The sequence below is a fragment of the Prosopis cineraria genome, unplaced genomic scaffold (assembly GCF_029017545.1).
Source record: "Prosopis cineraria cultivar Desert tree isolate PC_DT_omini unplaced genomic scaffold, ASM2901754v1 PC9, whole genome shotgun sequence".
NCBI classification, from domain to species: Eukaryota; Viridiplantae; Streptophyta; class Magnoliopsida; order Fabales; family Fabaceae; genus Prosopis; species Prosopis cineraria.
In genome coordinates, this window is record NW_026555340.1 from 11,912,140 (window position 1) to 11,939,980 (window position 27,841).

The 27,841-nt window shown below is 35.1% G+C and overlaps 1 protein-coding gene across 1 annotated transcript; it reads left to right on the plus strand.

Annotated features, from left to right (window-relative positions):
* Window positions 1-762: 762 nt before the first annotated feature.
* On the plus strand, window positions 763-23,324 carry LOC129320905 (protein NO VEIN). Its single transcript, XM_054966579.1, has 13 exons — window positions 763-1,353; window positions 1,898-2,235; window positions 3,233-3,908; window positions 4,606-4,710; window positions 5,930-6,107; window positions 11,315-13,080; window positions 15,351-15,563; window positions 16,600-18,876; window positions 18,995-19,107; window positions 19,699-20,101; window positions 20,186-20,503; window positions 20,971-21,228; window positions 21,612-23,324. Exons 1-13 carry the CDS (start codon window positions 820-822, stop codon window positions 22,701-22,703), a joined length of 8,271 nt encoding a protein of 2,756 aa, XP_054822554.1. The 5' UTR covers window positions 763-819; the 3' UTR covers window positions 22,704-23,324.
* The last annotated feature ends 4,517 nt before the right edge of the window (window positions 23,325-27,841 follow it).

A 27,841-nucleotide genomic window follows, 5' to 3' on the forward strand; every position in this document is an offset into this window, starting at 1 on the left:
CACCATAATGATTTTCCCATTTCACAAATTTTCATAAGAAGCACTAAAAAGAGGGGAAAATGAACTTGATGGCATGGAGAGATACAGAGAAAATGCGAGTGATGCAAGATCTTTGCTAGCAAATGCAGCCAACCATTGTGAGAGAAACATAAGTTAAAGTTCTAATTTATATGCAAATAGGATGGTCGAGTAAGTGAAGGAATGAAAGGATGAAGAGCAATCATAATCTGAATCTCTAAAGAAAATGTTGACCCATTTGAAGACGACAACCACATCGAAGACGATGATTCACTAACCTAAAACTTGACAAGATGTGAAGCCACTTAGGGGTGAGAAGTTTCCAAGAGATGAGAGGGTAGAAGAGATTCACTTAATGATTTGAGAAGAGGTAACAATGCAGAGATGAGAGGGAGTTTGATAACTGGTGGCAAAGTGGGAAGTTTCAATTGTGCCGTAGAATTCAAAATAGGGTTATTTTTATCATTTCTCAAATATTAAAATTACCCCTAAGGATCAAGGGATTTTAAAAGAATTTCTTTTATTCATGGAACTTGATTGTATTTAAATTTTTTCTGTGAGATCTCATTGTAATTTTCTCAAAAAATTTATTAAAAACTTGAGTGATATTAATTGAATATGTTGGGGCCTAATTGTTAGTCTCTTCAACAGATGCGTTACCGTGAAAGCCACAAGCATATCTCAATCAAACTCAGTTTGGCTCATTAAAAAAAAAAAAGAAAAAAAGAAAAAAAACCTCTCAATGTTCATTTTAAAAACTTGTTGCCCGGTCGTTCCGTATCAGTCGTCGCCTTCCCTCGAATGTACGGACGTCCAAAGCGATCCCACCCTCGCGGTGGCGGCTGCCCTCAACAGCAGGCGGCGCCGCCTGTAAACGTTGGCGCTAACTTCCAAAACCCTAACATCTTCTCCCAAACAGTCCCAGCTTACCCACCTCACACTCAGAACCCTGGCATCTCCTCCCAACCAGTCCCAACGTACTTGTCTCACCCTCAGTTTCAAAACTTTGGTTTCCCCCTTCAAGACCCTTGTTGGCCTTTCCAGCAAAACCCTGCTTTGCCTCCTCAAAACGTATGCTGTTTTCCTGCTCAGCAGTTTCCTTCCAGTTCGGTCCAAACCCCAAGTTCTTCTGTGAATCCCAAAGAACTGTTAGAGAAGATTGACCTTGCTGTTATTAAGGTTCGTGATGATCTTCTTAAGGCTGGAGAGTCTGTCTCCGCTTGGAATGTATCTCAGAAAGCATTGTTGATGCTCCAAGTTGATTCATGGAGCTCCTTGGGGATCAAAATGCAGCAAGTTTCGTCTCTTCACCGTCTATTGATGATTGAAGGAAAGGTATACTGAATCAGTGATTATTTTCACCTCACTATTTCTCTTTGAAACCTTGTAAAGCCGTTTTGTAAGCAAGTGTACTGTTTGTTTAAAACAACATTAACATTGAAATTGAAATCACTGAAACTGAAAGCCATTGTGCTGACACCTAATACTCTAAACGTTATCAAACCTACTACAAGGTAGGTAGTTTAGAATATTGGAAGATCAGTCAGCCGAAATAGCCACGAGCAGACACAACTTTGTAATTTTCTTAACCTTGGCCTAACTTGTGACTTTGATTAGCAGATTTATTTTGTCAGGTTTCCCTGGTCAAACCTCCCCATTCATGTTACGATTTAAAATTGTTTTAGACTTGGAAAGCATGCAATATTGAAAATTGTCACATTTTAGTGAGATATGATTTTCGTCCGTTTCTGAAAGTTAATAGTAGGCGAAAGTACACTTTTGATAAGAGAATGCTTTTTTCCTGTGCTGAACTTGTCTCAAAGTTTACAATGAGAAGTTGTTCTTCTGATTTCTTTTGTTTTTTTTTAATTTGTCATAGGTAAATGCATTTGTCCATTGCTTTGTTGGAGTTCAAAGAATCACTTCATTATATGATTTGGAAGTGGCAATTTGCAAGCATGAGGGTGTTGATGATTTTAAAGATCTAGGGGTGGGACCATTTTTACGGCACCCTCTAGTGATGCATTATTTCTCAATTCCTTCCCTTGTTACTGAAGTGTTTAAGATAACTAGCGAGGAGATAATATACTTCCTTATTGAGTTATTAGATGCTTCTAAAAAAGGAGAAATCAGGGTTGAAGAGTTATTGGATTTTATTGCCAAGAAGAAATCAGTCAAATCCAAGGAATTGCTTGGAATTCGAGTTCAGAACTTGGGGTATGTTTTCATAATTGTGCATTTTGATAAAATTTATTGTATACTGTTGCAGCAAGTTGAAGTTGAATGGTAAACGTTTGTGCAACTATGATTAGATAAGCTTTCTTATTAAAATTTTGGCAGGACAAATTCAAAATTAGTATGAGCGATAAATGTTTGTGCAATTATGGTTCTAAATTAATATGCTTATGGGTGATACTTTCAATAGAACAAATTCAATTGTGAGCACCAATGATGTCTGCTTTAGGCACTGCTTAGTGTGTAGGATTATGCATGTGTACACAGACAGAGTAGGACAGTGGGGGTGGAGGAGGGATATCGTCTCAGAATTTCTTGAAGAATATCTGGAAAGCTTTCTTTCATGATCTAATGCAGTCGTGATTTCTCCAGAGTCCTCTAGATTCAATTTATTTTGTTTTCAATGTTTCTTTAAGGCTGATACTCGACTTCAAGCAGTTGGATGAACTTGGCTTTGTCACGATCTGATTTTAAATGTCAAATATCAGTGCTAGTTCATGATTAAGAGCAGTGTTGACCCTGGGCACTCTGCCATGGTTGATTTCTTTTGCCACAACTTAGACTGGAAACCCCTTTGTAATTGATTCTCATCTCCTCTTTTTGGCAAATGCTTTTTCCCTCATTGTTTCTCCTTGAATGCTTGTTAAGTTATGGGAGATTTATCTATCCTGAATTGTTAATACAGCTTTACTTTCTCTTAACATTTTGTTAATTGAAAAATGATCACCTTCTTTAAAGTTGTGGCTAAAGGCATTCAATCTTTTCACACTGTTTGTCTCCAAAGACAAAATTCTTACAGTCCATATTAAAATGCAGTAGATCTAGTGCTCACCACCCGCTCATATATATGGGCAGAAGATAATTGTTCTTACTGTCGGGATGTTTGTTACTTTTTTTGTTTTTTTGGTTTTATCCATAAAAGAGGCAGTTAAACCAGGATAGGCTTCCTGATCTAAACTGCTCATTTTTATTTTCACAGTATGTATATATCTGCCATACGGGAAGTTAGGAATTCACAGCAATCCACCTTAAAAAAATGCTTGAAGACATTGAAGTTGGAAAGTGAGGGCAGGAAGAAGCGTCCACTTTTTTCCTCACAGAAGAAGCAACTAGATGAACGTTTCAGTACCATTTCTCGGCGTGTTGAAACATTTTCTTCTGCAGAAAAGGTTTTCAGTGGCACGCACATAAGATTTACATCTAGCTCAGAAGATGATGATAGTGCTTGTTCTTTAGACGAAAGTCAAAATGATAATGCTATTGTAGGAAGTCAGTTAAAGTCGTCATCATCACCATTTGGAAAAGATACAGAGAGAGTTAGTAGCTGTCCTTACCCTTCTGCTACTGAGGAGATAAAACGGCTTGGGTTGCAAGGTGACAGGTCAGGAAATTCTCCTTTTAATGCCAACCTTAGGAAGGGACATGATGAGCCAACCAAAAAGAAAAGACAATCTGAAAATGTAACCAGCAATAAATCTGCTCCTTCTAAGTTGTTCAAGAGACAAAAGGGAGAAGTTGATGCAATTTCACTGGAGAATGAGGACAGTGCCAAGGTGGTGAGCAACACCAACAACAGTCTTTCAATTACTGATGAGTCTTTGCAGATGTTTGTCACAACATGGAAGGAAGCATGTTGGGGGCAAAATGTCACTGAGGTAAACTTATATATTGATAACATTGATAGAAGTACCCTCAGTTATGCCTTTGTGATGCCCTGGACACAATAGTACCTTGTTTTTGAACATTGCTTATAGTTATAGTGTTCACTATTTTCTTACATCTCAATTTTTACTTTGTTGATGTTATTTAATCTTGATTAACTTAATATTTGGGTAGCTCTTATAAAGCTTTAGTCTCTCCCAAAACCATTACAGAACCGAGTATGGCTCATCAGTCGGGATACATTGAACAGTCTTTGTGACTTTCTTGACTGACGAGCGCTACTCTGTTCTGTAATGGTTTCATATAGAAAATCAATGGTAAAAATGTACATTTTTTGGTTGATATGGTTAAAAACTCTTTTGTTTTGTCTGCATCGTTGCTTGTTTTCCCTGTTTCAATGCCATGGTGCTTTTCTGCAAGGTTTTCAGCTTATAGTCCTTTACCAGGGTCTTCAATAGGCTGATGCAGTTAAGAAAATAATTGTTGACAACTAGTACATTTATTTATTATTTATTTTCCAAAATTTAATGTCGGTGAAGAGAGAGAACTGCGAAAACAAAGGATAAGAGATCCTGATATGAACTATTATTCTTTTGTTGTTTTCTATTATGCCAGTAGTAGTCATAAAACTCTTTTATGCTTGTTTTTAAAAGTGATGAACAATTTTCTTAAAGGACACTTGCAATGTAGGTTTTGGAGAGGATGCTTCAATTTTATGGAATGAAGTCTAAACGGAGAAGGAAGATCACATTGATGTTCTCATCTTATCCTTTCATTGGGTTACTAAATGCTGCTGTAAGCTTTCTTTTGTTGACCTTGTCATAGTACCATTCCATATGTAGCATTGCTTCTTTTATGATATCAAAGTTCTTATACAAATTAATTTTGGCCTTGTTTTTTCACGTGTTTGAGAACTTTCCATGTAGTGGTAAGATTAGGATAAGTGTGGATTGTACTTTTATCACTCTTAGTGCCAAAAAAGGATAATCTCTTGGAGTTAAGGTTTATAGGCCATTACTTTATTTGTAGACTAGTGTGTACGAGCTCATCATTGGTCCTTCTTTTGTAAAGTGGATTGTTGTTGCTTTGCTTTCAAATCATCTCTATATTGAAAGTGTCTTTTTTTTTTTTCTTTTTTTTGGTAGGGAGATTTTGGTTTTGTTTTGGTAGGCAATGAGGTGGTAGAAGATGTTAGGAGAGGGAATTTTATGGTTTTGTCTTTAAGCTATTACTTGAGAAGCCTGTGACCCTTGATGCTGTTTTCGTAAAATGTGGTTGGTACAATGTGCTGTATTACTGCTTATGTTGTAATTTTGTATGGGGAGCCAAATTCTTATAGAATGGTTGAGACCTTTTGGTAGAGGTGTCATCTAGAGGTTCTTATTGGCTTGGAAGTGATTTGGTTCTTCACCTTAAGAGGTGTCATTTAGAGGTTCTTATTGGTTTGGAAGTGATTTTAGGACTCTTTCTTGTTTTTGGCTTTCACTGTCATTTATTTTCTGATTTTGGTTCTCCACTGACAATATGGATTTTCTGAAATTTCACAATGAATATCAATATGCCCTGTTTAAGTTGAGAGGGCTTGTGGAACCTCTTGATATTTTTGGATTGTAGTTCAAAATTCTTTTCATATGTTGCTCATGGGTCAATTGCCTTGAAACTTATTTATTTATTTATTGTTTGTCAGATTTGAGCAATGGATTTGTCTTGTGCTGAAGATTTTTTTGTCCATAAAAAACAAATATTCAGCTGTGCAATATTTATGGTCTTGTGTTTAGTTGTTGGAGAGGTCATGATACTGTTTAGTTCTGTATGGTATTCTTTTCTTATAAATGCGTCTCTTCATGGAGATTAAATTTATGTTATACTTCTGTAAATGTTTCATTTTCTTCTATGTTCTACTGTTTGATGTGGCTGTGTTATAATCTATGGCTCAAATATTTCTCCTTATTGGTATTTTCTTTATAACTATGCTATTCATCAATAAGATTCCTTTGGCTCTGTGATGCTGCAGGTTTCCTCCATTAAATCTGGATTGTGGAATAGCATGTATGATTCCTTCCAGGCTATCAGCAATAATGAACTAGACAACTCACATGCCAACAAGGATTCTGAGTATGAGACCATTGATGTTGGACCAAGTGACAAGATTGTGCCGGTTGTAACAAAGAACAACACACAGAATATAAATTGTGAGTTTTACCTTCTAAACAAGCTTTGGCTGAATAATTTTGTATTGGTCTTTTTATAAAGTAGCCAAGATTTTGTCTTAACAATGAGAAAAAAGTGATAAAAAAATCCATTCAACAGAGCATATCATTACATGTGCTGACTTGATACACTTTTACTAATTTAAATAATTAATAGTTCAAGAAAAATAGATAAAATGGATAATTTTGATGAAAATATAAAGAATAAAAAATAAATTAAGAAAATAATGATGATGAAAACACAATTACTTGAAGCGTTGGGGTTTAGGATTTATCCTATAGGTTGCTAGTTTTTACTCTTTGAGTTGACTTTAATCAATTAAAGTGACAACTATTCTTAAAGTATCCTAATATTCTCTCGAATTATTAGTCTCTTTTTAATTAGCATTGAATTCATTTCCATGATACCCAAGCAACTAATTAAACTGTGAAGCTATAGTTTAAGTCACCACAAATTTTTAGAACTATCATTGGCCTAGTTATTTATGTTTATTTCTCTAGATCTAGGTTTTCTCTTCACCTCCCAATCCATCAAGATTACCTATAGATTTGATTACATGATGGCCAGTCATTAAATCAAGATAAAGAACAAGAGAAATAAATATAATTGGGAAAAGAAAAAAATATTTATAAATATAAATGTAAAGAGTCAAAACAAAGAAAATAGAAAACTATTTCTCCAATTGGGCTACATCTCTCTACCCAACTGGGTAATTTAAAAACATATAATAAAATCAAATAACAGTGTTCTAAAATCCCCAATCATAAAAAATGATTATAGAGAAAATTAAGGAGTAGAAAAGAAATAATTATGAATTGTAGAACTCCTCAACGATCTTGCTTTCAACCTTCAGAATGTTTCTACGGGCTCTAAATATTTCGAGAGAATTCTTGAGGTACTCAAATAAGTGATTCGATGTCTTCCCGCTTGATGGAGGGGAGTATTTATGGTTAAAGTGAAGACTTCTCCTTTTATTACTTGTCGATGTGGGACTCTAATATATATATATATATATTATTTCACATACGTATCTCTCTTTATTCTCCTTGGAATAGCACAGTCCAATCTCCTCTAGGATTGCTTCATCAATTTGTATAAATATATGAGATTTGAATTATTTCCTTTTTCTTTTATATATATAAATATATTTTTTTTCCGTCTTTTCTTCTATTTGATCTATTCTTTTTCTTTGCAAAATTTAAAAATAAAAGGATACAAGTAGATTTTGTATTAAAATTTCTTTTTATCTTATAAATAAGTGATGAGGAAAAAATATATAAATATTAATTAAATAGATATGAAATCTTAATAAATATAACCAAAATCTAAACCAAAATATATACCTAATTAATTATAAAATAATCACTTATCAGTGACAATGAGACTTTTGAATTATTTAACAACTTTGTGGACTTCATTTAATTTATTATTTGTTTCTCAATTTAGAGGCTTTTATAGAAGGAAGGAATCTTAGATCTTTTTGCAGTGTGCTGTGTTTCTAGGTTTGCCATGGATATGATTAGAGTGAAATGCCAGTTTCTTTAATATAAGATCTATTCACTGGCACCCTTGTGGAGATGTCTTCTTTGGCATCACCTAGGGCTTTGGGCCATGGTGTTTCAGGGGGCTTTTTCTTGGGCATTTAGCCGAAGGATTGAAGATCCCATTTGGGATAAAAAAATTGTCTGTCATTTTGATTTTCTTTATGGCTGTTCCTAAATTTAGAGGCTTTTATAGAAGGAAAGAATCTTAGATATATTTACAGTAGTGTGCTGTGTTTATGGGTTTGCTTTGGTTGTGGTCAGAGTAAAATGCCAGTTTCTATAATATAAGATTTATTCATTTTCACCCTCATGGTTTTTTTTTTTTTTTTTTTAAATTTGGGCATCATTGAGGGCTTTGGGCCACTATATTTCATGGGGCTGTCTCTTTGGAATTGGCAGAAGGATTGAAGAGCTCATTTGGGATAGTAAATGGCCTCCATTATTTTGTTTTTTTCTCTTCTCTCCTCTCCTTTTATGGATAAATAAATATTTCCCGATGTAGAAAATGTGTCTGTTGAGTGGTAATATGTAGACAAGGCTCCGCATTCTCTTAACTTGGAGATTGCCTTGTTTACCCATTTCCCTCATCTCTGCCTTGTATCTGTTTATGTTTGAGTTTACAGTAAATGACCTCTCTCTTAGGGCTATGATTTTGTGGAGAAAGAGGTTTTCAGGTTTTCCTCTGATCCTATTATTTGAATAATACTCAAGCTGTGTACGTATGGAGAAGAAATAAGATCTTAATTCAAATCAGCTCTCCTGTATCAGATTAGGGTGAAACAGAATGTTTTAAACGAGCTGACTGCCCTAAAATAACAGAAATAATCAGTAGCAAAGAATGAAAAAGTAATAACTACCAAAAAAAAAAAAAAAATTAGGCACCACAGTCTTCAACAGATTTTGGATTCTTGATAGGCCGTGGGCTATAAATAGTGGTACCTTTATTCTTAACCCCTGTTTGGTTTGAGGGGAGGGGAGGGATTTTGCTCCTCTCCCCTTGTTTGGGTATTGAAAACTGGGGGGGGGGGGCAGGGGTTTCCCTGCCGTCTCCTCCCAACCTTTCCCTCCAAAATGGGGGGCTATGGAGGGAAGAGGTATAATCTTGCTGTATTGGGACTAATTTACCCATGCTATGTATTGATAATCCAAAAATGCCCCTCTCTAATCAAACCTAATCACTTCATTTCCATCCTCCTCGGGATTGATCTCACATCAGTCCCAACCATGACCTGCAGCAGTGTCCATCGCCACTGCCACCACCATTGCCGTTGCCTTAGGCGTAAACCAGGTGAACCATCCTGTATTCAATTGATTTTGAAGCTATTAAAGATAATGATCCACAAAGAAGAAACTTTCCATCTCATAATGTTCGCATATCTTAATATTTTATCGTCATTTTGTGGCAATGTACAGTTTTTGCTGTCATATGGCATATTTGGTTAGAGAGGACTGCTTGTATTTTCAAACAAGTTTATTAAACCACTAACATCTCATTCACAGCTAGAACGGGAAATGAGGCACCAGATGACCTGTTATGAGACGTCCCATTGCCAATAGAACTCTAGTGTCTAATTGGTGACTATACAAATATCTTTCATTTGTGACTATACGAATAAGCATGTGTAAAAAGATATGTTTGATCTGATCAAATTATTTAATAAAATAAACATTAGTTAAAGGAAGTGGGTTTGGCACTAACAAGATTTTTGATATGTATTGCTTCCTCATAAATGATCTTGCCAAGTTTAGAGCTGTTATTGTCTGTCTGACAAGAGCATGCAAGCGAGTCATTATGAAGATGTTCTCTAGTTATTAAAATAGCATGTTGCTGCTTGTTTAAACTATTATTTTTTGATATATTGTTGCATGCTCCTTGATTTAGTCCTTCTATAAGCAGGGTGTTTCTTTTGATCATTGCATTTGTTTATGTCATGATTCTGATGTTTTGTTAATATTTTTTTGTATGCTCTTTGATCGAGCATTGCATTCCTTTTTTTTTTTTTGTGGACTGAATATTATCATGGTAGATCATGCCACTGATATATAGCTAATGAATATAATTAGTTGCAAGTTCCAATTGGTCTCATTTTATTATATATATTCAATGGATGTGGTTATATCTTCTAACTAATTATTATATATATATATATATATATCTTTGAACATTTTATTCTATATATTCAATGCATGTGGTTATATCTTTGAACATTTACATAATATATTAACTATATAATTATAATTATATTTATATGTTATGATTTTAATTTAGCTCACTTTCTTTTTTTATCCATATCTTTTTAAAATTCACAAGTATATTTTATTTAATATTTAAAAAACAAGTAAGAAAAAAAATAATTTTAATAAGGTAAGGGTATAGTTGTTGGAGATATTTATGGTCAGTGAGTGGTAACTTGGAAGTGAAATTGCGTGATCAGATCATACCTCAAGTGGAAAAGTTGAGATATTTGGGAGCAATTATTCAACAAAATGGGGACATTGATGGAGATATTACATAGGATACAAGTTGGGTGGTTTAATTGGAGAAAAGGCTAAAGGAGTTATTTGCGATCATAAGGTACCTGATAAGCTTAAAGGAAAGTTTTATTGAACTGCTCTAAGACTAGCAATTTTATATGGTAGTGAATGTTGGGTTTTGATGGGACAGCAAGAGTATAAAGTTGGAGTAGTAGAGATGAGAATGTTGAGATGGATGTGTGGATATACGTGTAAAGACAAAATTTGAAATAAGCGAATACTGGAAAAAGTGGGTGTGGCACCTATTGAAGAAAAAATGGTAGAAAATCGTTTGAGGTGTTCGGACATGTGTAAAGAAGACTATGGGAGGCACCTGTGAGGAGAGTGGGACAAATAACTTTGAGCTCTGTCAAGAAGGGTAGAGGAAGATAGAAAAGAACACTCTTGGAGGTTGTTGAGCGAGATCTTTTAATTAACAACATTTTTAAAAACTTAATAAATGATAGAGCATAATGACGTCATATAATCCATGTAGTCGACCCCATTTAGTGGGATAAGGCTTATTGTTGTTATTGTTGTTCATATGTAATTATTTTCCCCCTCCCTTTCCCCTCTTGAACCAAACAACCCTCCATTAAAATCTCTCCCATCCCCTCCCCTTGAACCAAATAGTGTAAGTGCATCAATTAGTGTTCATTTTATAATAGAATGCAATTCTCTGCTACTTCAGATCACATGAAAGTAAATTGGACGTATGCAAAACAGATCTTTGGGTGTTGATAAACCGTATAGTTTTGTTTTCTTTTGTTTCATTCTTTTGTTTTTCTGGTAAATTTTTAATTTTTAATTTTAATTGAAACTCATCAGAAAGATAGTAGAAAATAACATGTTAAGCTTTTGGGTTGTTTACAGACATCCGTAGTTCGTTTATTCAATGAGAAAAATATGGCTATATTTCATTTTCATTTGCTAATAGAGTGAACTCTCAGTTTCAGTTGTTTGCTCGCTTATGCTTATATGATTAACTAGAGAAATTTTTTCTGTTTTAAGACATGATTATTATTATTGTGACTTCTATATTGCTTTTGTTCCTCTTTGTCTCCACCTGTATGAGAAAGTTGTGTTGATGATTATCTCAGCTTCTGAAAAAGTTTTACCTCATTTGACAGGCTATTCTACTCAAGACATCATCGGAAAAATTGAAGCCTATGTACGTGATAGTGATGTACCTAACTTTTGTCAGTCATCAGTACAAAATAAAATTACATTGTTGAGGAAACTTCAAAACTGTGAAAGTTGGGTGACTGAGCAGTTTTGTGTACAGAACTTTGGTTCTCTTGGTTATGGGGATTTCCTATTCTTCCTTGAGAAGTATGTTTCCCAGTTACCTCATGAGATGCTCAAATTGTTGGTTGGGGGCACATGTGAAAAATCCTCTTTGGAAGCCTGCATGCCATCAAATCAGTTGGCTGCTCTAATGTCACAAGCTTTTTTAAGTTTGTGGGAGGATCAAACCGTAACCAAACAGATGATTTCTTCACTCCTTATGAGGCAATTTCCAGCAGTTGGTTTTGAACTTATGGAAGATAATTCCCTGGAAGATTTTCTAGATACTTTACGAAAGCATAAAGCCAGTGTAACATCAAAACGTGTTCTATTTTCTGCAACAATGATAGAAAAGTACCATTTCCGAGATTCATTAAGCCATGGAGATGATGATTGGTTTGAAGCTACTACTGAGAAGTTTGATATGGACCAGAAATTAAAAATCTCTGGAAATGTTACATCTAGAAATGCAATTGAAATCTTACTTAGGGCACCAATGTTGTCTGACTTAAGCAAGTGGTCGCATTGGGATCTTATGTTTGCTCCTTCCCTTGGATCTCTTACATCATGGTTGTTGGAAGTAAATACCGACGAGTTGTTGTGTTTGGTTGCCAAAGATGGAAAAGTGCTGCGTTTAGATCCCTCTGCTTCTTTGGACTCTTTCCTTGAGGCTGCAGTTCAAGGATCTTCTTTCCAAACAGCAGTGAATTTGATATCTTTATTTTGTCTATTTGGGGGAGAGAACTATGTTCCATTGTCACTTCTAAAATGCCATTCTCACCATGCTTTTGAAGTCATGTTGAGAAATGCCTTGGAAAATATGGAAGTCAGTGATGGTAGGCATTCTGTGCTGCCTGGGGAAGCATTAAATGATATGACAAATTTTGCCGACATTTCAACAACTAATACGAGAAGTGAGTTGTGCAAACATATACAAAAAACAAATAAGGCAGTGCCCATCCTATCAAGGTTTGTCCTTAATTGTGTTGGTTATCTACCTGCTGAATTTCATAGTTTTGCTGCTGATGTGTTGCTTTCGGGAATGCAATCTGTTTTCAAGGATGCTGCTTCTGCTATTTTATGTGAATGCAACAAGGAAGAACGTCTCATGCTTCATGAAGTAGGACTGTTTCTAGGTGTTTTGGAATGGATTAATGATTACCATGCATTTATTTCAAGTGACAATTATAAACTATTGTGTGCTGGTGATTCATGCTTGGATGCTGGTAAAACTAAGGTAAGCATAGGCTTGAAGCATGACCAAGACATTAAAAATAAATTTCCTGTGCCTGAAGAAAATATGATTGAATCATCTACGGCAAGTGGGTTTATCAAAGTTTGTTGTGAATTAGGTCAAGCAGCTGACATAGGAAAATCCAATAATGATGAACTGGTCTATAATAGCTTGCAAGATGAATCTTGGCTCCTTGAAGAAAAGGATGCATCTCTGGTCATTGAATCTATCAGGCGGGATGAATTTGGTTTAGATCCTAGTCTTTCTGATAGTGAGAGCAACATGTTGAAGAAGCAACATGCCCGCTTAGGGAGGGCAGTTCATTGTCTTTCTCAAGAGCTGTATTCTCAAGATTCACATTTTATTCTTGAACTGGTAAATATAGTGTTTTTCTTCTATTTTTTTGTTTATATTTAATGAATGCTTCTTATCTGTCAACTTATTACTGTTTATCTTTGTAAATTAGTAACTTATGTTAAACGAGATTGTGTTTTGATTTTAACTTGTGCTTTGAATGGTCTATTGAGTTCAAAATGGATATATTGATGAGGCGTGTATTACAATAGGCGGGAGTAAATGCCGCTTTAGTTGCAAATTGTCAAACTCCATAGAACTTGTGTAATGTATTAATAAACATCATGGTGAGGAGATTTCTGAAACAATTGAGATCTGTTGGGAAGGAAATATACTAAGCCTGTCTGCGTGTAATTTTGTAAAATGCATATTAAAGATAGTTAGTTAGTTAGCTACTGGGTTAGTTGGGTAAGACTCTGGTTAGTAGGTATTGGGTTAAGATTGCTAGGAAAATAAAAAGGATCAGGTCATCACCTATATTACTCAGAATTCTCTCCCTTTCCTCTCTCTGTTCTCTCTATTATTATTCTGTCTCCTATTCTTCTCCTTTCCTCTTCTTTCTCTTCTTGTCCCTTTTCTTTTCACCGCTATACATCACTGTTACATAGTCGTGAGGAAATTAATTTCAGGAACTAGGAGACTAAGGTTTATCATTCTCTTTCAATAAAAAAAAAAAAGAAAAAGAAAAAACGGTTTATCATTCTGTATGTGGCTTCAATCCACACCAATTGTGTGTGTGTCAATCTAAACTATCTGTTCTATTTAAATTTCTGCCATCTCTTGGCAAATCCTATACTGTCTCTAAAATCCTCATTTGAAGCTATCTGGGACACGATGCTTTTCCACCTCAATTATTCTTTCTCTGCATTTCAGAATATAGAATGTTTAGAAGTGAATGTCTTGGAGGAAGAGAATGCAATATGATCTCTTTACAAATATCTGTACAATAGTTATCAGTGTTTAGAATTAGAAACTCCTCTTCATGCCAGAAAATCTAGATTCAGCTTTTAGTTTTTTCATAGCTTCTTTTGTCTTCCACCTTGATGAGCACAAAATTTTTTTCTGGTTGAATCATCCTCAAAATCTTCACGATGACAAGAAAACTTAGAAGTTCCTGTGCAGCTGTGCTTTAGTTTGTCTAAGACTAAAGTATGACCTAAAAAATTGGAAATCTGATACTATTGAGTGATCTTTTATACCTTCTAAAGAAAAAAAGGGAGAATGACTCTTAAGTCCTGAAAGAGAGAATTGATGACAATGAGGTCCTTGATAAAATTTTTGGGAAAAAACTTGTAAATTACGATTCACATAGTTGCAAATCCAGGAATTCCTATTGCAAATGAGATATTTAAATTCTAAATATAATTCTCAATTTGCAATTGTGATTTCTGTTTGCAATTGTTTGAATCAATATTTGCAATTATACCATTAAAAGGATGGGATTTTGTGAAAATGCCTACGTAGTATCTCACTAATACTCCCCCTTGAGGGAGAATAGATGCTTACAATTCCTAACTTGCATTCTTCAAGTGCTGTCGTTGTAAATTTCTTGGTGAGCAAATCTGCAACTTGTTTGCCTGTGATTACACGCATCACATCACTTAATCTTGAGTCTATTGTCTCATTTTTAAGGTGATGATCTGTCTACACGTGTCTGGTCCTATTATGCTGTATAGGAATTTTAGCAATGCTGATAATAGCCATGTTGTTGCACAATACTTTAATTGGATATTTAATGCTAATTTTAAGTTCAGCCTACACCCTTTTTAATCCACATTCCTTTGCAGACACCTAACGCAAGTGTTCGATATTCATCCTCAGCACTACTTCTAGCCTCAATTTTTTTTTAATCTATATAAATCTCTGTGTAGCAAAGTTTCTCAACACAAAGGTGTAGTATCTTATTGTGGAATTTTTGTCAATGATTGAACCTGCCCTATCAACATTTGCATATACTTCAACTTCTCCTAACCTTCCTTTCTCAAAGAACAAAATCTTTCTTGGTGTCCTGTTATTGATTAACATTACCTATTTAATTGTTTATTTGGGACTTGTATTCTGAATATGCAAGTGACTGAGACAACACTTATTCTCGAGGAATATGGTATCCCATCTACAGTTTTTACTTTCACTTTGTACTGTTTATGTATGGTTTGATTATAGTAAAGTCATTCATTTTTGTAACTCTTTTGAGTTTTGGAAATTCAGTTTAATGTTGTGTTGGTGATGTTGCTTGTATATGCTGGTTGATATTCTGTTCATTTACCAAATTATTTCTCATGTTTGCTCAGGTTCAGAATGCAGATGATAATAATTATCCAGAGAATGAGGAACCAACACTGATATTTATTCTTCACGATTCTGGTATTGTTGTTTTGAATAATGAACAAGGTTTCTCTGCAGAAAATATGCGGGCACTTTGTGATGTTGGAAATTCAACAAAGAAAGGGTCTAATGCTGGATACATAGGGCAGAAAGGCATAGGTTTCAAGTCTGTTTTTCGAGTATGTTAAAAAATGATCGTTTTATTTTATTGAATTAGTCTAAAAATTAGTATGATTCAAATATGAATGCTGAGAAACCGAAGTATTCAAGAATACATTTAGACAGTGCTGAAGGTTTATAGTTGCTTCATCACCTTTTATTGTTGTGGGATTTATTTCATAAACTATGCTTTATCTTCAACTGTTTGACTCTTTGTAATTTTTTAATTGATCTTTATTTTCTTCTTAAAAAAATAGGTAGTCTTATGCTTCATTTCTATCATTTAGTTACTAATTGGTTCTTTCACTTGTTTTCTTCCCTGTCAACTCCTGGGAATGGTTATGTGATTTGCTTGCATTGTTTGCTTGCTTTGTGATCGCTATTAATATTGCAATCGATGTTTTTTTATATATGGTGCAAAGATCATTGTTCATAAAGGTATTAAACACAAGCCCTCTGGTATGGCCATTCTATATCTGGCTATAAATTTCACCTTGTATGAATTGAGATTTGGTTTAAAGCAATTAACCATGAGCCATATTTTGTTGTTACTATTACTATTTCTAAGTACAACATTACATGTGCCAAGAGTTGTATGTTCATTGGTTTGTTACTATTATCATTTATAACGACACCTATTAACTTTGAGATTTCAGCCCCACATTAAGGATTATGCTTTTGGGTTTCCTTAGGGTTTTGGTCATGTTGTGTTGCATTAATGAATTTATCAAGATTTATGCCGGTATTCTTTTTTCGTTTAATCTTTTCAAAGGGCTCTATTGTTTCCCCCCTAATTTTCCTTCTATTCTCTTCCTTTCTGTTTTTCCCTTTCCCTTTTCAACTTTTTCTCTTATTTCCTTATTGCATTGTATTAGTGCCTATCAGAATGTCGCGAGTATTAGCTGACTTTGGTTCTTATATGAGATATATTAATTTGCTTGGGTACATATTAAGGCTGTGCATGGTTATTGGAAGTTAGAGAATATATCCCCTTCCAGCTCGTGGTTGTGTTTTGCTGACAATTTGTCTCACCAACTTTGATTGGTTTCACTTCAGGTGACGGATGCTCCAGAGATTCACTCTAATGGATTTCATGTCAAGTTTGACATCAGTGAAGGCCAAATTGGCTTTGTTTTGCCTACAGTAGTACATCCTTGCGATATTGGCATGTTCAGTAGGATGGCATCTACTGATATTGATTCATGTGATACTAATCCTTGGAAAACATGCATCCTGCTTCCATTCAGGTCTCATCTGTCTGAAGGAACTATCATGAATAGCATCATTTCTATGTTTTCAGATCTTCATCCTTCATTATTGCTGTTCCTTCACCGCCTCAAGTGTCTCAAGTTAAGAAACCTTCTCAATGATACACTTACTGATATGAGAAAAGAGATTGTAGGAGATGGTATTGTTCGGGTTTCATATGGGGAAGAAAAAATGACTTGGTTTGTAGTATCTCAGAAGTTGCAGGTACCTCCGAAGTTGCAGGCAAATTCTCTTCGTTTGGATGTGCAAACAACTGAAATCTCCATGGCGTTTACTCTGCAGGAATCTGATAATAGTTACAGTCCATGTTTGGATCAGCAGCCAGTTTTTGCATTTCTCCCTTTAAGAACATATGGCCTGAAGTTTATTCTTCAAGGTGATTTTGTTCTACCTTCATCCAGAGAGGAAGTTGATGGTGATAGTCCCTGGAATCAGTGGTTATTGTCAGAGTACCCTAGCTTGTTTATCAGAGCTCAAAGAGAGTTTTGTGAACTTCCTTCTTTCAGGAGCAATCCAGGAAAAGCATTGTCTGCTTTCATGAGTTTTGTTCCTTTAGTTGGAGAAGTACATGGCTTTTTCTTCAGTCTTCCCCGTTTGATAATTAATAATCTACGTATGGCAAACTGCTTACTTGTGGACAGTAGCAAGAATCAATGGGCCCCTCCATGCAAGGTCCTTAGAGGTTGGACTGAACAAGTGCGCAGTATTCTTACTGATGACTTACTTTATGAACACATTGGACTCAGATTCTTGGATAAAGATGTAGAGTTATCTGATGCACTATCCAAGGCACTAGGCATTAGGGAGTTTGGAGTGAATATTCTTGTAGAAGTAATGTCAAAGATATGTAGCAGAAGTAGTGGGATGATATCAATGGGTATGAGTTGGTTGGCTTCTTTTCTTGATACAATCTATGTAACACTATCTTATTCATCTGGTAAAATGTCAGGAAGTTTTGAAACAAGGGAGGATATTCTAGAAAGTCTTAAACAAATTCCATTTATTCCACTTTCAGATGGTGCATACAGTTCAGTTAGTGATGGCACTATATGGTTGCACTTAAATAGTTTAAGCACGGGGTTTGATGGTGTGCAAAAAATTGAAGTCTTCCCTAATATATGTGCTAATCTTCGAACTGTAGCTCCTTCCCTTCTTTCTTCTTCTAGTGATACTTCATGCTTGAATTCGGCTGTTGTGGACAATGTTACCAGGTTGCTTCAGAGTATTGGAGTTCAAAAGTTATCTGGCCATGATATAGTAAAGCTACATATCTTACCAGCTATGTCTGATGTAAAAAGGGCTGACCAATACAGAATGTTGATGATTGAATACATATGTTTTGTCATGCTGCACCTGAGATCTACCTGCTCTGAGTGTTTTGTTGAGAGGGAGCTTATAATTTCAGAGTTACGATGCAAATCTTTGTTATTGACAAATTATGGTTTTAAAAATCTTGGTAATGTACCAATTCATTTCAGCAGAGATTATGGAAATCCAGTTAATGCAAAAATGTTGGCTGATACTGTAGATATGAATTGGCCCGAGATTGACATCAACTATCTAAAGCACCCAGTTAATGAATCTCTTTCATGTGGACTGGAAAATTGGAGGGAGTTTTTTCAGGAAATTGGCATCACAGATTTCGCTCAAATAGTTCAGGTGGACAAGAGTGTTGCTGATGTATGTGATTTTACTTTTAAGCATGTGATGTTGGATAAGGGTCTGATATCTCCTGAACTGTTAGTGAAAGATTGGGAATCCCCAGAACTAGTGCAGTTGCTAACCCTGTTGTCTACAAGTAGTAGCAAGGAAAATTGTCAGCATCTCTTGGAAATTCTTGACACATTATGGGATGCTTGTTACAGTGATAAAACCACAAGTTACTTCTCTAAATCTGATGGGGATGATTATCCCTTTAAGACTAGTCTTATGCACAACATGTGTGATATGCAATGGGTAGCGTCAACAATGGATGATGAGCTTCACTATCCTAAAGATTTATTTTATGATTGTGAAGCAGTTCGAATGATTCTGGGAGCTTCTGCACCATATGCTGTTCCAAAGGTTTGTGAGTCATAATTTGTATTTTGCTAATGCTTACAGGATATTCTGTCTCTGGTATTTAGAATGACAATGTCATTGAACTTAAATTTGTACCAACGTATTCTATACATCAAATCAGGTGAGAAGTGAAAGGCTGGTAAGTGATATTGGATTTAAGACTAGAGTTACCCTCAGTGATATTTTGGAGATTCTTAGAGCCTGGAGAAAATTGAAGCCTCCATTCAATGCAAGGTATGTTCTTATCGGCTTTTGAACTTCAATGGGATGCTTTTGAACATTAAGAGAATTTGAGTAACTGAAGATGAATTTAGCCAAAAATTCTGGGTAGCAATCATTTGTTCCTCCTGTTTAATTCTTTATTGATTATTGATGGCAGCATGCGAATGCAAGTAGGATCTTTGCCAACGAGGATACATCCTGTATAGCATGAATAATCCCAAGCCTGAAAATTAATCATGTAACTAACAACATTTAAGAGATATTAAAATTAATAGGTAACAACGTAAATATTAAACCAGAAACTAACAAGCCATGTATTATCTAGAGCCTGTGTGTCATTATCACTTGTCTTAAGAGTTAATAATTGTTTAATGTGCTTACAATTATTTTGAGTTTATCTTGTACTTAATCTTTATCTTCAAAGTATAATCATGTGAGAGGAAAAGGGTTCTGTGAGTATAGCAAATGTGTCTGCTAGTGTTTCCATGTGATATTTTTTTTTGCCTATCCTGAATTTTGCTGACTTCTTGCATTGCTAGACAACTTACTCGTATGAATGGAACTAACTTACTCGCCTTTTTATTTATTTATTTCTTATGCCAGCATAACACAAATGTCCAGATTGTATGCATTCATCTGGAATGAAATGACATCATCAAGGCAGAAAACAATGGAGCAATTGATGTCAGGACCTTTTATATTTATTCCAAACTCATCTGTCACTAGGCATGATGACGTTGTATGTGGAATTTTAGTGCCTCCTTCTGAAGTCTATTGGCATGATTTAACTGGCTCTGTCGACCAAGTGAATGACATTGGTCCTCAAAGTTGTTCAAATGAGAGTACTTGTTCCTCTATCAACAAGTCTTTATGTAAAATCTACCCTGGCCTTCGTGGATTCTTTGTTGATGAATGTGGAGTGCATGAGGCACCTCCTATGCGCAGCTACATTCATATTTTGCAGCAGCTTTCAACTGTCACTTTACCTTCACAAGCAGCCAATAAAGTATGTTCTCAGGATAAAGTATTATCTGATTTAGTTTTATTGCAGATTGGCCTGATTCCCTGAATTATCTAATCCCCTTTACAGGTTCTCAATGTTTTCCTCAAGTGGGCAGATGAATTGAAATCAGGGAAGCTGAGTATTGAGGATTTAATATATTTGAAAGAATGCCTTTCAACATTGGAATTTCCAGTGCTTCCCACAATCCAAGATAAGTGGGTTTCACTGCATCCTTCCTTTGGTCTAGTGTGCTGGTGTGATGATGATAATTTGAAAAAAGAATTTAAGCATTCAGATAACCTTGATTTTCTTTACTTGGGAGAACTCGCTGATGAGGATCAAGACATCCTTCAACAAAATCTTTCAATCCTCTTGAAAGCCTTGGGCATTTCATCTGTGTCAGAGGTAGTATGATCACTTGTCTTCATCATTATAATCCATATAGTCTGGATGTCTCAGTTGTTCCTCTAATCAGATTGTTCCGCATAGAGCGTTAACTTAGTAGGGTCTTGGGCATTCAGGATTTACTCCACTCTTGAGAGCTGTCACCATTTTTCTCATGGGAGAAGTTACGTTATGTCTAGAATGTATTATCTAAATGGTTTTTTTCAGTGATCAATAAATAGACTTTCCCCTTGAAAATCCATGCCTGAACTTTTTATTTTCTTTTTCTTTTTCCCCCTGAATGCATGATTATTTTGAGCTTACAGGTCTTCTCACAAGGAAGGCATGATAAGCTGAGATGTGTCTTGGATACAAATTTAACATTCACTTATGTGTTAAAATTATAATATTATGAGTCTGTTCACTTTAGAAAGAATTATCTGTATGCTTTTGGTTTCAAAATATAACATCTATGCAATTGTGTGCAGATTGTAACTCGTGAAGCAATATATTATGGTCTTGCCGATTGTGGCCTGAAAGCATCATTGATAAACTGGGCTCTTCCATACGCTCAGCGCTATATATATAAAGTTCATAATGATAAATTTTTTCAATTGAAGGAGTCCGGATTTGATTTTCTGAATCACCTTAAAGTCATTGTTGTAGAGAAGCTGTTTTACAGGAATGTCATAAAGGTTTGCGGGGGTGTATCAAAAAAGCGAGTTGAATGCAGTTGTCTTCTGCAGGTATGTTGAAAGCTATCATTTCTTTGTACAAACATATATACACGCACATACTTTTGAAGTATTTGCTGTATTACAACTGTAGCAATTAGGTTGAAAACTCTTGTATATTCATCCCAAGGTATGTACACAGATATATACATGAGAGAAGGCAATCGAATCTCCAAGAAATAAGGAGACCGAATTAGAGGAGGATATTCAGGAATAAATCACCTTACAAATCTCTATTTCACTACCCACAGTATCCCCTTTATTACTAAACAATGTTTATGTAAAATATAATAAAAGCAAGGTCTAACCACAACAACTCAGCTAGTTTTTGTGTTTTAACTTTCTCTCTCCAGAACCTATATCCTTGTATAATTACATGTCCGTTTTTGTTGCAGGAAAATATTTTGTATGCCACGCAAGCTGCTGATCATCATTCTTTGTTTATGGAGCTTTCTCGCTTGTTATTTGATGGCACTCCTGAGTTGCACTTGGCCAATTTCCTTCATATGATAACAACAATGGCAGAATCTGGTTCCTCGAAGGAGCAAATAGAATTTTTCATACTAAATAGCCAAAATGTGCCTGACATTCCTGATGAAGAATCAGTTTGGACTCTCTCTTTGTCTTCATTGATGGAGACCAATAACTTACAACCGTCAGATCATGTACAGAAAACAAATGAACAGATCTTTCCAAAAAGGAAGACTGGAGTATACTTAAACTGGCCACCTGCTGACTGGAAAACTGCACCCGATTTTAGTTATGCCCGTGCCAATGGATTCAAGACGCAGGCTGCACAGACTGGTGGCTGCATAGAAGTGAAGAAAGATGATTCCGACAGCCTTAATTTCTTACCATTTTGTGCTGATCCAGAATCAGTTGCTGCTGACTGGACTATTGAAGATGAGCAGGCAGGAAGTACAGCAGTATTAGTGTTGCATGAAAGTGACAACTTGGAAGATCAATCCTGCCAAGACAGCTATCAAACTCCTCATACTGGATCTGACACTGTTAGTCTAGAAGAGGCTATTTATGAACCTTGTATGAGTTCAGCTTTTAGTAAGAGAGATCAGCTCATAACTGGCACACCTGATGCAGCACAAGCAAGGGCAACAGGAAGACTGGGTGAGCTCCTTTCACACAAATACTTTGTTAGGAAAGTTGGTAAAGCTGCTGTAAAGTGGGTTAATGAATCAAAAGAAACGGGGCTCCCATATGACTTAGTCATTGGGGAGGAGCCCAGTAAAGAGTATATAGAAGTTAAATCTACAAGATCTTCAAGAAAAGATTGGTTCAATATAACAGTGAGAGAATGGCAGTTTGCGGTTGATAAAGGCGAATCTTTTAGTATTGTCCATGTAGCATTAACAGAAAATAATGTTGCCAGAATCACAATATTCAAAGATCCAGTGAAGTTATGCCAGCAAGGTTTACTGCAATTGGCTGTTCTGATGCCAAAACAACGGGAGTTCTCTGCCATCTCTTAGCTGCTACTCCTTTTAAACCCTATTGTAATGATGGACCTGATGAAGCCACCCTGGTATCATGTTTGTGCTACCTTTAGCTTCCAGACTTGGCATTATCTTTAATGGGGAATTATCTTCTGAAGTGACTTCTTAAAAGAGGGAGAAGTGGTCCTATGTCTGTAATCTGGAGAGACAGTGGGCTTTACTTCACCCCTCTTCGTCTCATTTCATTTGGATCACACTTCGGCAGAGACTCTCGTAATGGTCGCAATATTTTAATTCTCCGCATCATAGTTCCAGCGTCTTCCCCAAGAAAACGATGCCGGAGGCAGTGTGGGAATTGTGGCTTCGCTGTGTTTATGGTTTAAACTTATTCACAGTCACACTCCCATTCGATTGATCTTCAATAGGGTCCAGTGAAATCAGGTTTAAAACGGATCGTCGCCATTGGATGGATGAAGCATGCAAAAAATTTGTCGTCACTGGGTAGTTTATCATGCAAAAATTTTCGTGTAACATTATAGTACTTTTTTAACATTCTTGTCAATATTTAAGTTAGATGATGACCTTGGAAAGATGCGGATTTGTAAGCTTCCTAAAATGAATGTAAATGTTTTTTGTATTCTGAAAGTTAGTATTAAATATCGATTTTCTGATTTCCAAAATTCGTTCAGAAGAAAGCTCCTTAATGAGCTCTGGTCTTTATGTATTTGCCTTGTTTGGCGGAGTATGGTATTGACATTTACTCTGGCTTCTTCTGTAAGCATAATCAAATCTTATGTCTTGAATTGTGAATCGTCCAAGTCACAAGATTGGACAACGAATGAATAGAGTATAAAATGTGAGAAATGTGTATGCCTGTAATAATAAAGACCAGAAAATTCAAGATAGCAATCCTAGTTTACGAGTTTGACAAGCATTTTGCTATAACAAGATTTCCTCTCAATTGTGGCATGGCCAAAATTATGTCAAGCTGGAAGGAGAAATTCAATAATCACAACTCAATTAACAGCTTAATAAACTTTTGAGTAAATATAAGGGTTGGGGTTTAAACTTCTAACTACTTGATTAAATAGAGAGTCTACTACTAACACTTTAATATTCTTTTATACTAAAATTTGGTATCTATATATAATAAAAAAACCACACCAAAAAGTAGATCCTCATAAATAGTAATTGGGGTTATTCTTGGGATTTTCAAGAGAACCGAAAATGAGAGTCCGCCACATCTATTCATAAATATGAGGTAGGTTAGGAGTCTTCTTGGTTTCTCACTATCAGTAAAGGACAAGGTATCTTTTCTTATTTTAAATTGAGCCTTTATCCTCTTGTTCCTTCAATTAACCCCTGTACGAAATTATCATCTCCTACGTAAATCCTTTACTATGTCTATTTCAGAAATTAAACTTACTGTTCTAGATTTTTTACAAAAAAATAAAAATTGAAGTTAATTTTTTTAACACTGAAGATGTTAGGTTATCCATTGGTTCCTCCAAGCAAGTACTGTGCGAAATTGAATGGCTTATCATTTATCCACTGGTTCGTTCAATCAATCCCCGTACAAAGCTAATTTACCCATCATTATTCTCTTCCCAAAAAACCCCCAGCCACTCTTCTCTTCAAAGATTTTCGTCCTTCAATTTGCATCCAGTGTCCACTGATCTATGACTCCATGTGCCTTGAAACATGTTCTATTGAGGGAGAAAGGGAAAGTCAAGGGTTTAAAGATCTACACACAGTATGCCTAACGAGCTCAGAAGCCACAAACCCAGTTCCTCCGACAACACACACCTTATTACTGGTTTGATTCATTCCACTCGCCATTATTACGAAACGATCACTGAACAAGGAAGGTGAAGGAAGTGTGTGTGTATTTTGAATAAACATAACTTTTAATTTTTGTATTTTACTGGTATTTTACTTTTGGTCTCTATTTTTCTTTCAATATTTTAGGTCATTGTACTTTTGTTTTTTATTATTTTGTATCCTTTCAAGGTCCTTATACTCTCAGAGAGATTAAAAATAATAAAAAATAAAAATATAGGAACCTAAAACACAAAAAAAAAAATTATAGGGACCAAAAGCAAAATGTGAGTAAAGTATAGAGATCAAAAGTTTTGATCCCTCTACTTTTTTTTTTTCTTTGTTTTAGATTCCTACACTTTTATTTTTCATTATTTTCAGTTTCTTTGTGAGTAAAATATAAGGACTAAAAGTTATATTTTCTCCCTTTTTTAAAAAAATATTTATTTTAGCAATTTTGTAAAGGATATCATTGCAAAGTTTAAAAATAGAAGCTCTACATAGATATAATTAATATATTAAAATATTTTTGATATAATGTTGTCCTAACATTTTTTTAAAAATGGTATAATTTTATCCTATGTTGACAAATCTTAGTGATCGATCAAAAGTTGATCAACCATGCTGAGGTGGTCTTGTCTTTGTGCCTTCCATCTCATTGATTGTTTTTGCTCTATTAAACTAAATTTTTATACCCGTGCATCTCTTAGTTTCTCCTCTATTAGAGCTGTCAATTAAAGTTAAGTCCATTAAACCGACCCTTTTAAATCCAAAAGAGTCTAAAACTGGGCTACTTCTTGGAGGTATAACCCTTTTAAGCCTGAATATAAAAGGGATGGCCTTAACTTTTAAGCTTGATCATATAATTTTTTAAAAAAATTAATATAAAAAATAAACACTATACACTAAGGCCATGTTTGGTAGGGTAGAGTCTTAAACATGGAAATGAAATTGAGGCAGGAATTCAAATAAATTGATGATTGACACATATTAATTATGATTCTCAAGAATCCTTGTTCTAGGAAAAAAAGTAGAATTTGATTCTCTCCTTGCTTTTATGGAATCAGGCGAGATTCCCTAGAATTCAACCTTATCTCTCTTCTACCCTTTAACTCTTTGATCAACTGCCATCGAACTCCACTAGCTCCCCAACTCATCATTTTGTCGGTGGCAAAGGTAAAGGATGGAAGCACCTCACGATCCACTACTGTTGGACTTTGTAACTATTGGTGCACAATCTACAACTACCGCCTCCACCTTTGTTGCCACCATTGCCTCACCTCTTCCGTGCCATTGATAGGCCGTTTCATGGGTGAGAGGTTTTGATTTCTCTACATCTCTCCTTTGTCTTCTTCTATTTTATTTGTCATGGGTTGTCATGGAATCAAGTTTCAGGAGATGATTTATCTTTGATCTCCACCTTCAGTCTCCTCCAGCCACCACTTCAATATTTATCATGCATAGGAAGCAAGTTAAAGCATTAATATTTAAAATGGCTTTTTGATTAGAGGTAGAATTAATTTGAATGATTTCTGCTAGTTTTGTGTGAAAGTGAAAGAAGGTTGCAATGGGTTTAAAGGCCGGATTTTGTTCAACAAATGAGGAGGAGTGGCTTTATATGGTGTTTAATGATGAAAAAGGAAAGGAACGATGAAATGGATAGAGGAGGTCATTTTTATTTTGGGTAGATGGTACTCTTTTCTTCTTTTTTTATTAATTTAAATATATATATTTATTAAAATTATATTAAAATTCCATCTCCATATCAAACATATTTTTATAACTCAATTTTAGTCCAATTTTAATTCTGATTCCAATTCTATAAAAAACACTTTCATTATACCAAACGGAGCCTTAAAGAAAACCTAACTTGCCTCCCTCATAGTCATAGTCATTCACTCATTTGATTTTATTCACGCTTCCTGTGACTGCAACCTTGCTTTATCCACCCTCCTTTCCTTCCTTACATCTTTCTCCGTCTGTCGACCAACTCTGGCAATGACCTAGGGTGGCAACCCTCATTTCCTTTGCACTCCATCACTACTTTGTCCCTCATCTTTGCTTGCTACTCATCTACTCCATCCCTCATCCATAGCAGATTCACAGTCGCAGTCACTTTGTCCCTCATTGTCTCTAACTCTGTCGGCGTCACTCATCTCGTGCTCTGCGCTCCTTTCTTCTTGCTCATCTCTAGCTTTGTCTGCATCGCTCATCCTATCACCCTCTTCTCTTCTGTAAGTGACTCTGTTGATTTTGTGATGTTCCTACTTTTGATTAAATTGAAATTTGTTGTTGTGTGTGTTGTCTTAAATTTATTTTTTTAGACTGAATATGTGTAATAATTTTTTTAGAATTTTAAATATGATTTTTAGATTTTTAAATTGAAAAAGAAAAAAATATATATATATATATAGGGTTGAGGCCCTGAGGGCTGACCCTTCAGCCCTGAGGGTTAGGGGTAGGCTGGTCAAGATGCAACCTCAAAGTATGATCGAGCTTAACAGGGCCAGCCTATTTAAGCCTTAACCCTTCAAAGACTAGTCCTAAGTGATAGTTTTATCCTCCGTTAAAAAATATAATGTATTTTTGAGGGGTTGAACATTTAAAAATATAAGATATTTTTAATATTTTAAGATGTAATCATTGTTTTTGTTTCAAAAAATATCTCTAATAAATGAATCACTTTATGTTTTAGAGTGAAACATCTCATTAAATAGGGGTATATATAAAAAGATAGTGTTAATTTAAAAATAAATAATTATTTTATTGGAAGGTATCACATCCAAAAATGCAACTCGGACGGTGTGTGAGGGCAAAGATTCAGCCTTAGAAATGAAAACCAACTTAAAGGAGCCACAAAATTTTGTGAAAAAAATCTTGAAAAACATCTCTAAAAGAAAATGAAAAGGGTAGTTTGTGAAAACAAGATGGGTTTGGAGGTTGATTATATGTGAGTAAAGTGTTAGACACTTCACAACACCTGTTTGTGAGAATGGTTACCTTAAACTTATTGTACAAAAATCATTTAGCCATTTATCTTATTTCCCATTCAATTGCATATAAAATGCAAATAAACAAAAGATTTATTTAGTTACAAGAGGACTTAACTCAAAATTAACTTTTAAGGCTTATGTACCCTTTTATAGGGATTAAAATCCATATAATTTGGGATAGAAAGGAATGTTACTGGATTAGTGGTTTTTAATTTATGATTTTCATGAAAAGATAAATTTAAATGAAAATAATTTATCAATTGTAAATAAAACAATTTTCTGAAATGTAGGTTGGTGTATTTTAATTTGCGAAGGTGGTTTAGCTTCATTTTCTTACTCCTATTTTAAATTTTAAAAAACATT

Bases quoted from the DNA above. Each gene is read 5' to 3' on its own strand.
- LOC129320905 (XM_054966579.1), top strand. From the start codon at position 820: ATGTACGGACGTCCAAAGCGATCCCACCCTCGCGGTGGCGGCTGCCCT. The intron at 1,354-1,897 runs GTATACTGAATC...AATTTGTCATAG, and splicing joins TATTGATGATTGAAGGAAAG to GTAAATGCATTTGTCCATTG. The intron at 19,108-19,698 runs GTATGTTCTTAT...TTCTTATGCCAG, and splicing joins AAGCCTCCATTCAATGCAAG to CATAACACAAATGTCCAGAT.